Source organism: Mirounga leonina, unplaced genomic scaffold, assembly GCF_011800145.1.
Source record: "Mirounga leonina isolate KUSES-001 unplaced genomic scaffold, KU_Mleo_1.0 Mir_101529, whole genome shotgun sequence".
In the NCBI taxonomy this organism is placed as follows: domain Eukaryota; kingdom Metazoa; phylum Chordata; class Mammalia; order Carnivora; family Phocidae; genus Mirounga; species Mirounga leonina.
The window spans coordinates 2,345,390-2,361,919 of record NW_023270143.1 but is presented as its reverse complement, the minus strand read 5'-3'; the positions used below and the strand labels follow the sequence as shown (position 1 = coordinate 2,361,919).

General features: G+C 41.3%; 1 protein-coding gene across 1 annotated transcript; it reads left to right on the top strand.

The window, feature by feature from the left end:
* The first annotated feature begins 11,815 nt into the window (after nucleotides 1-11,815).
* On the top strand, nucleotides 11,816-14,549 carry USP51 (ubiquitin specific peptidase 51). The gene has a single exon (XM_035029698.1). The coding sequence runs from the start codon at nucleotides 11,937-11,939 to the stop codon at nucleotides 14,043-14,045; it is 2,109 nt and encodes a 702-aa protein (XP_034885589.1). The 5' UTR covers nucleotides 11,816-11,936; the 3' UTR covers nucleotides 14,046-14,549.
* The last annotated feature ends 1,981 nt before the right edge of the window (nucleotides 14,550-16,530 follow it).

The following is a 16,530-nucleotide window of genomic DNA, read 5'->3' as shown; positions in this document are numbered from 1 at the left end:
CAAAAGAAAGCTGGGGGGGCAATCCTTATATCAGACAAATTAGATTTTAAACCAAAGACCATAATAAGAGATGAGGAAGGACACTGTATCATACTTAAAGGGTCTATCCAACAAGAAGATCTAACAATTTTAATTATCTATGCCCCTAATATGGGAGCAGCCAATTATATAATCCAATTAATAGCAAAAGTGAAGAAACACATCAACAACAATACAATAATAGTGGGGGACTTTAATGCCCTGCTCACTGAAATGGATAGATCATCTAAGCAAAAGAGCAACAAGGAAATAAAGGCTTTAAATGACACACTGGACCAGATGAACTTCACAGATATATTCAGAACATTCCATCCCAAAGCAACAGAATACACATTCTTACTTAGTGCCCACACAATATTCTCCAGAATAGATCACATCCTAGGTCACAAATCAGGTCTCAACCAGTACCAAAAGATTGGGATCATTCCCTGCATATTTTCTGACCACAATGCTTTGAAACTAGAACTCGATCACAAGAGGAAAGTCGGAAAGAAGTCAAATACATGGAGGCTAAAGAGCATCCTACTAAAGAATGAATGGGTCAACCAGGAAATTAAAGAAGAATTTTAAAAAAATTCATGGAAACAAATGAAAATGAAAACACAACTGTTCACAATCCTTGGGATGCAGCAAAGGTAGTCCTAAGTGGAAAGTATATAGCAATACAAGCCTTTCTCAAGAAACAACAAAGGTCTCAAATACACAACCTAACCCTACACCTAAAGGAGCTGCAGAAAGAACAGCAAATAAAGCCTAAACCCAGCAGGAGAAGAGAAATTAAAAAGATCAGAGCAGATATCAATGAAACAGAAACCAAAAGAACAGTAGAACAGATCAACGAAACTAGGAGCTTGTTCTTTGAAAGAATTAACAAGATTGATAAACCCCTGGCCAGACTTATCAAAAGGAAAAGAGAAATTACCCAAATAAATAAAATCATGAACAAAAGAGGAGAGATCACAACCAACACCAAAGAAATACAAACAATTATAACAACATATTATGAGCAATTATATGCCAGCAAATTAGAGAATCTGGAAGGAATGGATGGATTCCTAGAGATGTATAAACTACAAAAACTGAACCAGGAAGAAATAGAAAACAGAACAGACCTATAACCACTAAGGAAATTGAAGCAGTCATCAAAAATCTCCCAACAAAAGCCCAGGGCCAGATGGCTTCCCAGGGGAATTCTACCAAAGTTTTAAAGAAGCATTAATACCTATTCTTCTGAAACTGTTCCAAAAAATAGAAATGGAAGGAAAACTTCCAAACTCATTTTTTGAGGCTACCATTACCTTGATCCAAAATCCGACAAAGAACCCATCAAAAAGGTGAATTACAGACCAATATCCTTGATGAACATGGATGAAAAATTCTCACCAAAATACTTGCCAATAGGATCCAACAGTATATTAAAAGGATTGTTCACCACGACCAAGTGGGATTTATCCCTGGGCTGCAAGTTTGGTTCAACATCTGCAAATCAATCAATGTGATACAATACATTAATAAAAGAAAGAACAAGAACCATATGATCCTCTCAATAGTTGCAGAAAAAGCATTTGACAAAGTACAGCATCCTTTCTTGATCAAACTCTTCAGAGTATAGGGATAGAGGGTACATACCTCAATATCATAAAAGCCATCTATGAAAAACCCACAGCGAATAGCATTCTCAATGGGGAAAAACTGAGAGCTTTCCCCCTAAGGTCAGGAACACGGCAGGGGTGTCCACTATCACCACTGCTATTCAACATAGTATTAGAAATCCTAGCCACAGCAATCAGACAACTAAAAGAAATAAAAGGCATCCGAATCAGCAAAGAAGAAGTCAAACTCTCACTCTTTACAGATGAAATGATACTTTATGTGGAAAACCCAAAAGACTCCACCCCAAAACTGCTAGAACTCATACAGGAATTCAGTAAAGTGGCAGGATATAAAATCAATGCACAGAAATCACTGGTATTCTTATACACCACCACCAAGACAGAAGAAAGAGAAATTAAGGAGTCAATCCCATTTACAATTGCAGCCAAAACCATAAGATACCTAGGAATAAATCTAACCAAAGAGGCAAAGCATCTGTACCCAGAAAACTTTAAAATATTCATGAAAGAAATTGAAGAAGACACAAAGAAATGGAAAAACGTTCCATGCTCATGGTTTGGAAGAACAAATATTGTGAAGATGTCAATGCTACCTAGAGCAATCTACACATTCAATGCAGTCCCTATCAAAATACCATCAACTTTTTTCAAAGAAATGGAACAAATAATCGTAAAATTTGTATGGAACCAGAAAAGACCCTGAACAGCTAGAGGAATGTTGAAAACAGAAAGCAAAGCTGGTGTCATCGCAGTTCTGGATTTCAAGCTCTATTACAAAGCTGTCATCACCAAGACAGTATGGTACCTGCACAAAACAGACACATAGATCAATGGAACAGAACAGAGAGCACAGAAATGGACCCTCAACTCTATGGCCAACTAATCTTTGATAAAGCAGAAAAGAATGTCCAATGGAAAAAAGACAGTCTCTTCAACAAAAGGTGTTGGGAAAATTGGACAGCTACATGCATAAGAATGAAGCTGGACCATTTCCTTACACCACACACAAAAATAGACTCAAAATAGGTGAAAGACCTAAATGTGAGAGAGGAGTCCATCAAAATCCTAAAGGAGAACACAGGCAGCCACCTCTTCAACCTCAGCCACAGCCATCTTCTTCCTAGAAACATTGCCAATGGCAAGGGAAGGAAGGGCAAAAATGAACTATTGGGACTTCATCAAGATAAAAAGCTTTTGTACAGCAAAAGAAACAGTCAACAAAACCAAAAGACAACCAACAGATTGGGAGAAGGTATTTGCAAATGACATGTCAGATAAAGGGCTAGTATCCAAAATCTCTAAAGAACTTATTAAACTCAACACCCAAAGAACAAATGATCCATTCAAGAAATGGGCAGAAGACATGAACGGACATTTCTGCAAAAAAGGCATCCAAATGGCCAACAGACACATGAAAAAGTGTTCAACATCGCTCGGCATCAGGGAAATCCAAATCAAAACCTCAATAAGATACCACCTCACACCAGTCAGAATGGCTAAAATTAACAAGTCAGGAAACGACAGATGTTGGTGGGGATGCGGAGAAAGGGAAACCCTCCTACACTGTTGGTGGGTATGCAAGGTGGTGCAGCCACTCTGGAAAACATTATGGAGGTGCCTCAAAAAGTTAAAAATAGAGCTACTCTATGACCCAGCAATTGCACTATTGGGTATTTACGCCAAAGATACAAATGTAGTGATCCGAAGGGCTACATGCACCCCAATGTTTATAGCAGCAGTGTCCACAATAGCCAAACTATGGAAAGAGCCAAGATGTCCATAGATAGATGAATGGATAAAAAAGATGTGGTATATATATAGAATGGAATATTATGCAGCCATCAAAAGGAATGAAATCTTGCCATATGCAATGACGTGGATGGAACTGGAGGGTGTTATGCTGAGTGAAATAAGTCAATCAGAGAAAGACATGTATCACATGACCTCACTGATATGAGGAATTCTTAATCTCAGCAAACAAACTGAGGGTTGCTGTAGTGGTCGGGGGCGGGAGGGATGGGGTGGCTGGGTGGTAGTCATTGGGGAGGGTATGTGCTATGGTGAGCACTGTGAATTGTATAAGACTGTTGAATCACAGACCTGTACCTCTGAAACAAATAATACATTAAATGTAAAAAAAAAAAAGAAAAAGAAGTAGATAGCAGGAAGGGAATAATGAAGGGGGAGAAATCAGATGGGGAGATGAACCATGAGAGACTATGGACTCTGAGAAACAAACTGAGGGTTCTAGAGGGGAGCGGGGTGGGGGGACGGGTTAGCCTGGTGATGGGTATTTAAGAGGGCACGTACTGCATGGAGCACTGGGTGTTATATGGAAACAATGAATCATGGAACACTACATCAAAAACTAATATAATGTATGGTAATTAACATAAGATAATTTAAAATATATATATATATACAAAAACACTATGCAAAAAAAAAGTTTGGGGGAGAAAGGCTAGAACTCTTATGGTGGCCCCCACAATTGGGGCTGAAGGTGTAGTGCTTTTAGAGTCAAATGGACATCACATGGATTACAGCCTTCCCTTTTTGCTGTGGCTCTTTTGTCCCCTGACTGTTGATATTGACGACCATAATTTGGGGTTCACAATAATGATCATGCATTTTGCATCACCTTGTGCGATGTGACTTGAGAGTGCAACTTAAGCATGTTGTAATCCTGAGCGTTGAGTCCCTAGCCTGGCACTCAGGAAACACTTAGGGAATGACTACTGAATAAATTTCCAGGCGTTTGCCCCACTGGTAGACACATAGATGTGTGAAATGATGCTGTACAAGTGTATTCTCTGCAGCATGATTGCAGTGATAGAAAGAAGGAAATAACCAATAAATGTAACATAAAGGAACTGGTTAAAATTATCAAGGTCAGAAACTTTATGCAGCCATGGGAATATAAGTCATCTCTTTTTTTAATGATTTGATTAATTAATTAATTAATTAATTTATAGCAAGGGCTTGCAAGTGGGGGGAGGGACAGAAAGAGAGGGGGAGGTAAAGAATTTCAAGCAGACTCCCAGCAGAGCGCAGAGACCCCAATGGGGTTTGATCACATGACCATGTGATCATGACCTTAGCCAAAATCAGGAGTGGAAGCTTAACTGGCTGATCCACCCAGGAGCCCAATAAGTCTTCTCTTGATGTTCTTATTTTTAAAACTCTAATTTTCGGGGTGCCTGGGTTGGTCAGTTGGTTAGGCGTCCAACTCTTAATTTCAGTCAGATCATGATTTCAGGGTGGTGGGATTGAGCCTGCATTGGACTCCATGCTGGGTGTGGAGCAGCTTAATATTCTCTCTGTCCCTCTCCCTCTGCCCCTACCCATCCCTTTCTAAAAAAATATAAATAAATAAACAGTAACAACTCTAATTTTCATTCTGCAATAGTAAAATACATGGTTAAATATTGTATATATTTAATATGAAGGATATGATTGTTTGATATACATATTCATATTGAGATGATTATTACAATCAAACTTATTAACACATTATTCCTTCACATTGTTACCATTTTTTTGTGTGTGATGGGAACACTTAAATCTACTGTTAGCAATATTTTAGTATTTCATATGGTATTATTAACTATATTTTTCATGTACATTAGGTCTCAAGACTTATACATCCTATACAACTGCAAGTTTGTAATTCACTTTGCTCTGGTTTGGAATGCTTTCTAGGATATATTGTTAGTTTAAGGAACACTGAGAAGTACAATATTTATATTATTGCTGCCATTTGTGTTAAAAATGAACTAGACCATACCCATTTAGGTTTGTATTTCCACAGAATATTTCTCTAAGGATACACATGAATCTAGGAATAGTGGTTGCCTCTGGCAGGATGAAGGTTAAGGCTGAGGTCAGGAGAAGGAGGGAAACATTCATTATATACAGTTTTGTACTTTTTGAATTTTCTTCCTTGTGCATATTATCTATTCAAAATATCAATTAAATAAATCACTCCTTCCTAAAATTATGTAATTGGTGGATTTTAATGTCAGATACATAGTTTTATGTTTTACAGATTCTTATACTGGTCAGAGATGACATAGACTACTTTATCATTTTTTATAATTCTATGAGATGGGCCAGGTAGCAGTTCATTTTTTTAGCAGTTCATTTTTATATCTCTTTTATTATCCCAGAGATTCAGAAGACTCACAACTCTTCTATTTAACATCAATGTTGGAATATTATTAAAAATTGGTGGTCTCTTGATTCTGTATGTTTTTGATTTTTTAATTTAAAAATCTTAGCATTTTAGATATCAAAATACTGTACCCATTGACCACTTCAAAAAGAACTAAGAAGTTAAAAGAAAAAAGAATCAACATAAAAGCTAATGTATTCAGTACTAGTACCAATAATGTAATTTAAGGATAATGGGGAAGTAGTGACTTGTTCTAAAGCACTGAGTACTTCATAGAAAACAGAAAGCACAACTGCACTGGCTATCAGAAGACAGGTCAAATCTGTAGTCAATAAGCTCCATGAATGTTTCTTAGATAACACTGCAATAGGATGCCCATTTAGCAGGGTTTTTGCATGACATCTAATCCGTGTATTGTCTGAATATCAACTCCACATTCATGCCCTTCTGCTGAGCCCCTAGGCAAACCCCTGTTTAAGAGTCTTTTCATAGTCAGACCTGAGGGGCTCTCCAGGTATAGCTCTAGCATCTTTGCCACTCCCCTATTGGAACATGCAGGCTGTTGGCTTCTTTAGTGAATGAGGTTTCTTTACTGCCTCACACAGATACTCAGTAATTTACTAAGAATTGTGTGGAAAGATAGTGAACTGAGCCACATGCTCCAATTATATTCTACCATCCAAAGAGCAAATAACATATGATTTCACTCATATGTAGAATTTAAGAAACAAAACAAATTGTCATAGGGTGAAAAAGAGGAGTCAAACCAAGAAACAGACTCTTAACTGATGGTTATTAGAGGGGAGGTGTGTGGTGGATGGGTTAAATGGGTCATGGGGATTAACGAGTGCACTTGTGATGAGCACTGGTAGTTTTATGTTAAGTGTTAAATCACTAAATTGTACACCTAAAACCAGTATTATACTGTATGTTAACTAACTGGAATTCAAATAAAAACTAAACAAAAACAAACAAACAACAACAACAACAACAAAAGCAAAGAGCTGAAGCAAATAAATGATACAGAGAGAGAATATAGCCCTGTGACAAAATTTCTGGAGGCTCTAGGGCTAGCAGTCCCCATTCTCATCTGTGTGATCTTGGGTCAATGTGAAATGATCCCTCAGTTTTCTTATCTATAAGGTGTGGATAACAATATCTACTTTGTACCACAAGTGATAGGATACATTCTAATGGGTGTACAGAGAAGAGCACATAATATGCACTTAATAACTGGTTTGTAACAAATTTGCCCACTAAACAAACAAAGTACTCAGGGCATTATGAAGCAAGAGCAGTCAGGATATGGAATTCAGAGAGGTCTGTGCATATGAACAGGGAAAAGACCTATGCCTTTATCTTCACTTACCTTTAACTTAATTTGAACATGTCCTTCAATTATTAACCTAGGCAAGAAACCACAATAATATGATTAGTACAATGTCAACAATAAAGATTTTCATATCACATTATATTTGTTTCACATTTCTCAAAGTATCCTTTATGCTCATCACTATTTTGAAATTATGATAGTTATGTTCCTTCTACTAAGGCCAGATGGCCTTGACCTGTTGTTCTTTATACATTAACCCACAACAGTGGTTCTCAAAGTCTGGTCCCTATACCAGCAGCATCAACATTCAGCACCAGCATTAGGTGGTTAATTGTCAGAAAAGAAACTATTGGGCCTCACCGTAGTTACACAGCTAGCAGTCAGCATTTCCATCTACGTCGGCTAACCCAGAAATAATCAAGTCTTTTTTTAGCCATGGCTGAGCAAATGCCTTTACCTAGAGAAAAAAATTTCCTTCATAAATTAGTTAATAGTTCCAAAGAGCTTTCCCTCCAGGTACTTCTACATGATTGAAATTTGAACATGTTTTCCAACTACACTTCCACAGGACACCTTCTTTCTTTTTAGGTGGTCTCTTTATAACAAAGGGGCAGGGTTAGGAGAGGGTGAGGGGAGCAGGGTCCAAACTGAAGGACCCAAAAAGACCCTCCTTAAGAGAGGCTGGGTCCGGGCACCTGGGTGGCTCAGTCGGTTAAGTGTCTGCCTTCAGCTTAGGTCATGATCCCAGAGTCCCAGGATTGAGCCCACATAGGGGAGTCTGCTTCTCCCTCTGACCCTCCCCCGTCTCATGCTCTCTCTCATTCTCTCTCTAATAAATAAATTAAATCTTTAAAAAAAGAGAGGGGGGGGTGCCTGGGTGGCTCAGTCATTAAGCATCTGCCTTCTGCTCTGGTCATGATCTCAGGGTCCTGGGATCGAGCCCCACATTGGGCTCCCTGATCAGTGGGGAGCCCGCTTCTCCCTCTCCCACTGCCTGCCACTCCCCCTGCTTGTGCTCTCTCTGTCAAATAAATAAAATTAAAAAAAAAAAAAAAGAGAGAGAGAGGCTGGGTCCCGGGGCACCTGAGTGGCTCAGTTGGTTTAGCATCCAACTCTTGATTTCAGCTCAGGTCATGATCTCAGGGTCATGAGAGCCAGCCTAACATTGGGCTCTGAGCCCCACTTTGGGGTCCAAGCCCAGTGTGGAGCCCACTTAAGATTCTCTCTCCCTCTGCCCCTCCCCCCTTCTCTTCATGCTTCTCATGCTCTCTCTCAATACATACATACATACATACATACATACATACATACATACATACATAAGAGGTTGGGTCCAGCAGGGTCCTGTCTGTATAGGGCTGCTGTATTCTGAGGGACACCCTCCAGATCCGGGGGATCAGAGAAGGCCTCCTGGAGGAGGGAACACTTGAGCTAGGTATAAAACAGGGGGAAATCAGGAGGGTGACCAGATCCTTGGAGATGGGTCCAGACCAAAGTCAACTCTGGGGATGGAATTGGGGCAGAACCTCTGGGGTTACTTCAGGGAATCCTGATGACCTGCCCCCTCTCCCTGTTGTATCCCTCAGGGCTATATTGTCAGGAAGTGGATTAGAATCACAAGGTTTGGTCTGGGTAGAACAGGCTAGTTTGTGGAGGCAATGACTGGCTGTTTTTCAGGTAAGGGTGGCATTGCTGGGACTTACAGGGCCACTAAGCTCTCTCCTTATCCCACTCCAGATTTCTGCCAAAGGAGGACACACAAAACAAAAGGTAATTCAGATGGAGGGAAGTGAGGGAGATAGGAGGGACTTCCTCTCAAGCCACCAGAGGCCTTCCCCTTCCCCTGTGCCACTCAACCACCTACCAGCAAGAGGACATGCCATTTCCTCTCTCTGACCCTGCCTTCCCTCAAAATCCTCCTGGGTATTCAATGGTGACTCCATTTCTGCTTCTTTCAACTACTGTCTCCTTGTATGTGTGCTCTTCCATACTCTGGAGCAATCTGTCTAAATCCCAAGTTAAAACCTCTAATATTACACAAAGCCAAGTTCCATGGTGTTGGAAAACCCTCCTATCCTTGCTATTATTATTACTTAACTAAAAGTCCTTTGGAAACTCCAGAGGAAGACAAATTAATCTGCCAAAAGGCACATTGGTTTAAATAGGTCATCCCAACTCCTGAGGCTCCTCTAATGAAAGCTTAGTCACATCCAGAGAAACTGAAAATTCTACCCTGAAAACAGTAAGCCTTCCCTCTCTGGTGTGAAGTTATGGTAGTTAAAGCCATGAGAGTAGCAATGGCCTTTCCATTCAGCCACATGGTCATTAGCTGACTTGGGGGTCAAGTATCTGTGAACTGGAAACCTCATTAGGATTTCTGCTAAGTTCATGGTAAGAACTGCTAACAGGTCAAACCAACCCTTTTCTTACTTAGGGAAACTGAATTGTAAAAATGATATGTAGCTTGCTTAAATTTACAAACACAACTAATAATGGTGGGAAAGTATAAGAGCATTGCTGTCTTGTCTCCCAGGCAAATGTTCCTGCAAACATTCATCTGAAGACTAACTCTCATTTCATTGTCTCAACCTATAGTCACTCTGGGCTACAGGACAGTTATGGTGGTTTTTCTCTCCAAGATCATGATAATCTGTGCTCACTCTGAAAATTCATATAGATTATTGAATCTCTTTGATGTCCTAAAATCGCTGACATTCATTTTGGGAAGGAACCTATGATACCACCCCTGAGCCTGAGAGAACTGAATCTTAATCCTAAGGTTTAGAAAGGAGGTGCCTGACTGTTCCAGAGAGATTAAATGTAACATTAAACATCTTCACTGATGAGCAGGAATATCCTTGGGATTGGACAGGAAGGGCAAGAAGCCCTAGAGATAGCAGCTTTCACAGGGCTTGTGGCCTTGGATGCTGTGCCTGTTAAAGAGAAGGAAAAATCTCCTGGGCTATGAATTCCTGGAGGACACAAATCATTTCATTCTGTATTTCTCACAGCACAATCTAGCACAGTAAGACAGTTGTGGGATCCATGTACACTTGTTGAGTGGGTGTTCCCATACATGAACTGTTTAGGAGGGATAATCTGGTGAACTGAGCAATAACTTTGAGAGAATTTGGAAAGACAGAAGTGTTCTCTCTTTCTCTACTGTAAGTACCAGGCATTGTGCTACAGGCAGATTTTAAGATGGGAACTGAGAAACAGATGTGAAACAGGTGCCACAAAGATCCTTTACATATACTATGATTTAGTGTTCATAACAGGTTAGGATTATTATCCCTACTTTTGTTTAACAGACGACACAGCTAAGGCTCAGGGAGGTTAGGTGTTTGATCTGAGCTCACACAGCTAGTGAGTGCCTGGGCTCTCCTATCTGAGTCTGAAGCCCTTACTAATGCTTCCTCTCACCACACTCCAGAATAATATTCTTCTCTCCATTTAACTCCCAGAGATCAGATTTTGATGGGTCCGAGGGATTTGTGCCAGAGAGTTGCCATCCTTGCAACCACCCAACCCCCACTCTAATGAATCTTTTATTCCCCGCCCCCCCCTGCGGAGTGCTGGCCTGGAGCCAGGTGAGACCAGAACCTCCATTTCAGGGGCTTTCTCTAGAATCTGTCGCTGTGGTTACCTCCAGTAGAATCTGTTTCAGGAAGGTCTGACCAAGCAGGACAGCGGTGACATTCATGACTGCAGGAGAGAAGAATCCGGGGCTGGGGGCCACACGTCGAGAGGGGAGGGGCCAGGGGGCGGCCCCCTTGTGACCAGCCCTGAGGAGAGGTCAGGAAAGAACGTTGGCTGAGGAGAGCCTGTACAGCAGCAGCTGCTGACGTTCTGTATCACGCGCCTGTGGCCCAAGGTAACCCAGACTTTTAAACAAACAGCGGGGCCAGGGGCGTTGCGGGGACGGAGGCGGGAAAGGGCAGGGACTTTGGGGGTCGCACACTGAAGACAGGGGCGGTGAACGCGTGGAGGGCATGAGAAGGAGTCCAAACTCTCTGAGAAATAGGGAATGAAGGAAATACTGAAGCAAGAAACGAAGTGTGAGAAGGAACACAAGCGCGAAAAAAGCGTGAGAGGGCGCAAGAGCTTGGCTGACCAAAAGTGCGCTTGGAGGTAGGGACAAGGGTGGAACACACCCAGCCCCAGCAGCATAGGTACGGTGGGAGCAGGAGGATACTATCTTTCCCTGAGCCCATTTTCCATAGGTGGTCCCCTTTTAGCCATTTTTAAGGTAAAATGTTGGCCCCGGTTATTTTTGCTTGTTTGTTTTGGGGTTTTGTTTTGTGTGTTTTTTGTTGTTGTTGTTGTTTTTTAGAATATAAGGAAAGAAACGTCAGAGGAAGCTGTACTAAAGCGAGGCTGCGCAAGGCGCAGGAAAGGCAGAGGGTGGCGCCTTTTTTAAAGAAGATTCTATCTTCACCCTAAAGCTCAGGCCGTACCACACACACACACCCACCCCACGTTTTCCTCCCTCTGTCTGCCTCCTATTTCCCCACCCCAGCCCCGCTCCGGGCACGAACGGATCGCCTTTAAACCAGGTAACCGCCTTGGTCTCCACAGCAGCTCCGGGAGCTCCAGAGTGGAGGGGGTGGAGCCCGCAGCGGCCTCTGGCTGAGCTCAAGGTGGGAGGGGTCCCGGGGGCGCTAATGGCGCACCGCGGCCATGACGCTGGCCAGATCATTCACAAAAATCCCTGTCTCATTCCATCCACAGTCGCAGCTCCATTCCAGACGCCCTTCTTCTCAGGCCGGGCGGTGAGCTGATGGCCCAAGTTCGGGACTCGCCCTCCGGCTCTTTGGTCCGCTGGAGCTCGGGAGGTGGGGGAGGAGCCTCTCCCGAGGAGGCGGCTGAAAAGGCGGGGAAAATGGAGAAGGAGGCGGTGGGGGCGACAAAGGCATGTTCAGGCCAGGGAGCTGAGGAGATGAAGCTGGAGCCGTTACAAGAGCGAAAGCCTGCTCCTGAGAACTTGACGTGGAGTGACAGCGGCGACGATAAGAAGGTGCTCCCTTCAACCCCCCCTCGCTGTTACAGCAGCTCCTCGCCCCTTTGCCCGCGCCGCAAGCCCCGCCCTCGGCCCCAGCCCCGGGCCCGCTCCGGAGGCCCGCCCGGCCTCTTGGCCCCACCCCAGCCTCCATCCCATCCTCCCCCTCCGCCTCTGACCAGACCACAGCCCTGGCGCCGACCACGGCGTAGATCCAGGCCAGGGTCTAGGCCCCAGATGCTGCAAAGCTGTTTTAGTGACCTAGGTGGCTCTGGGGATCGAGGTGGCTTAGGGGACTGGTTGCTGGAGGTGGAGTTTGATCAGGGTCCTACAGGCTGCTCTCATGTGGAGAGCTTTAAAGTGGCTAAGAACTGGCAGAAGAACCTGAGGTTGATTTACCAGCGTTTCATATGGAGTGGGACCCCAGAAACTAGGAAACATAAGGCAAAGTCGTGCATCTGTCATGTATGTAGTACCCATATGAACAGACTCCACTCTTGTCTCTCCTGTGTCTTTTTTGGCTGCTTTACTGAGAAACATATTCACAAACATGCAGAAACAAAACAGCACAATTTAGCTGTAGACCTCTATCATGGGGTTATATATTGCTTTATGTGTAAGGATTATGTATATGACAAAGACATGGAACGAATTGCCAAAGAAACAAAAGAGAAAAATTTGAAATTACTAACTTCCACCTCAACAGATGTTTCTCAACAGCAGTGTATGGCATCAGGTGTTGAAGAGAAGCATTCAACCTGTGAGTCAAAGGAACAGGAGCCAAAATTGGTGAAACCCAAGAAAAAGAGGAGAAAAAAGTCAGTCTATACCATAGGCCTGAGAGGGCTTATCAATCTTGGGAACACATGCTTTATGAATTGTATTGTCCAGGCACTTACCCATATTCCTCTATTGAAAGATTTCTTTCTCTCTGACAAGCATAAATGTATAATGACAAGCCCCAGCTTGTGTCTTGTCTGTGAAATGTCTTCTCTTTTTCATGCTATGTACTCTGGGAGCCGAACTCCTCACATTCCCTATAAGTTATTGCATCTAATATGGATTCATGCAGAACACTTAGCAGGGTACCGGCAGCAGGATGCCCATGAGTTCCTCATTGCAATATTAGATGTGCTGCATAGACACAGCAAAGATGATAGTGTTGGGCAGGAGGCCAGTAACCCCAACTGCTGTAACTGCATCATAGACCAAATCTTTACAGGTGGCTTGCAGTCAGATGTCACATGTCAAGCTTGCCATAGTGTCTCTACCACAATAGACCCATGCTGGGACATCAGTTTGGACTTGCCTGGCTCTTGTGCCACATTCGGTTCCCAGAGTCCAGAGAGAGCTGACAGCACAGTGAGTAGGGATGACCACATACCAGGAATTCCCTCACTCACAGACTGCCTACAGTGGTTTACAAGGCCAGAGTACCTAGGAAGCAGTTCCAAAATCAAATGTAGTAGTTGCCAAAGCTATCAGGAATCTACCAAACAACTCACAATGAAGAAATTACCTATTGTGGCCTGTTTTCATCTCAAGCGATTTGAACATGTAGGTAAACAGAGGCGAAAGATTAATACTTTTATCTCCTTTCCCTTGGAGCTGGACATGACTCCATTTTTGGCCTCCACTAAGGAGAGCAGAATGAAAGAAGTCCAGCCACCAACAGACTGTACATCCAACGAGAATAAGTATTCCTTGTTTGCAGTGATTAATCACCATGGAACTTTGGAAAGTGGACACTACACCAGCTTTATCCGACAACAAAAAGACCAATGGTTTAGCTGTGATGATGCCATCATCACCAAGGCTACCATTGAGGACTTACTCTACAGTGAAGGGTATTTACTGTTCTATCACAAGCAGGGTCTAGAGAAAGATTAGTCTTGTAAGACCACTTACCAGAAAAAAAGTGAAAGAAATGAATATACAAGGATCCTGAAGTGACACACAAACTTCCCTGGAATGGATGATGATAATAGCCAAACAACAACAAGCACCTCTTGAAATTTCACAAAAATCTACCTGGCATGGACAATGACAATAGCACCTATATGACAGGTAGCACCTTGATATGAAGAACTTTTTTACATGGCTTGTGGGTCTGTAAGAGGAAAAAAAATACTAACTAGTGACCATTTAGCCTTAAGAAAGGGGAGGAGGGAGAAGAGGTTAAAAATGGTCACATAAAGCATAATTAAATGAACAGAATGCTTTAGGTGGAAAGAGTGGGAATGGAGATGTTCTGCGAGTGCTATATGTCATTTGTTTCTACAAAAATACCATGGGGAATCGGAGTATTTCTACATTAACAAAAAACTTCACAATTAGTGTTCTAGCTGTGGCTGATTAGTCAAATATTTTGAAAAAAGAATATTGTAAAAGAGATTTTAAAAAGCCTTAAAAGAAAACATTTAAAAAGGAAAAAACCTTTTTTTAAATTTTAAAATAAAATGTTTTAAATGTTGAAAAAAATTAAGTTAAATATTTTTAAAAGAAATGTTTCAAAATTTAAAAGTTTTTAATTTAAAATTTCAAAATGATTAATAAAATAAGGCTTAAAATAAATTTTAGAAATTCTTAGTTTACAAAAGGTAAAATGAATAAAAGAAGGACAAAGATAAAAAAGGAAAGTTTACAAAAAAGTTAAAGTGAAAGAAAGTTTTAAAAGGGGAGGGGAGCTCTTAAAAGTTTAAATAAGGGGCGCCTGGGTGGCTCAGTCGTTAAGCGTCTGCCTTCGGCTCAGGTCATGATTCCAGGGTCCTAGGATCGAGTCCCGCATCAGGCTCCCTGCTCGGCCGGGAGCCTGCTTCTTCCTCTCCCACTCCCCCTGCTTGTGTTCCCTCTCTCGCTGTGTCTCCCTCTGTCAAATAAATAAACTCTTTAAAAAAAAAGTTTAAATAAAATGTTAATATAAATAACTCTTTAAATTAGACTATAAAATAATGTATTGAAAAATGAGAGGTTAGCAAAATTCATGAACAGTTTAAGAAAATTTCCAAAACTACAGAATGGAATGAAAATTCAAATTTAAGTTTACAGAAAAGTTTTAAAGGAAAAAAAAAACTAGCACAATTGAAGACAGACACAATTTGTTTAATTTTTTTAATTTAAAAAGAATTTAAAAAGGAAAAATTAAGAGAAAAATAGAGAATTTTAAGATATATAAAAACTTTAAGGAAGTCCAACTTGAGAGATTTAAATAAAAACTAAATATTTAAACAAGAAGGATAAAAATAAAAATTTTTAAAGAAAAACATTTAAATAAAAATCAAATTTAAATTAAAAACAAGTAGAAAAAATATTAATATTTTAAAAACTTAAACAGTTTTATTTTTAAATTTAAGCATATTAAAATTCTCACAGGTATGAAAACTAAAAGGAGATAGGAATAACAAGACAAAAAAGTCTTGTTAATATTTCTGTTTGAGTTCTATGTTGATACATAAATAGAATTTGAAAAAAAAATAGTCAACCATCATTTTACTACTCAATTGTGAGATCAGTGCAAGGCCTGAACTCTAGCCTACCTTCCCTTTTCAAGTTCCACACCCCATCTGATTTCCTAAAGAGCTGTTTCTTAGGAAGAATCAACTGCATCCGAGAAAGATGAAAATAGTAGGGACTCTCTCCCATTTAGAACTGCATTATTCATACAAATTCTTTGCTACTGAAAAGCGGTTCTTGACAATTTAGTGGCTTAGGGATATTAGATTACAACTTAAGTTCTGGCTTTGATGTTCAAGCCCCATGGCCTGATTGAGGAAGTGGCAGGGACCCATATCTGAGGACATCCCACCCTCTCTTCCACTTCCCTCTCCATGGGGAAACAAGACCTTTATATAGTAAAGCTATGGGTTTGTGCTTGACAGTCTTACTCATTCCTTTACTCCCTCTCTTTTTTCCTTATTCCATCATTCATGCCTGGTTCCCTGAACCGCTTACTTACCTCCATCTCTGATCCCAGCCTATAGAGCTCCTTCTTTGACTGTTTACCTGGTAGCTTCTATTCCTCCTTCAAGACCCAACTCACAGATGACCTCTGGAGCCTTTTCTGAATGCTCTAGGCAGGTATAAATTGGAAAATTGTTTCTTCCTCATGCCTATATCCCTGTCACTGTGCCTCAAAGTACTTTGTCTGTACCTCAGTAATATTCTACTGTGATTCTACTGGAGCTTTGTGAGTGTCTGCCCCTCTGCACCAAGCATTCTGAGAACAGGGGGCCAAGCCTTATTCATTTCTGTGTTAATAAATGTTTGTTGAATGTGAGGATGAGTTCAGTTATTTGCTCTGTTAATATGATCTCACTTATTTTATCAATCAAGCCCTCAATAGGTGTCCTGTGCTATAATACAGTGTGATCAGGGT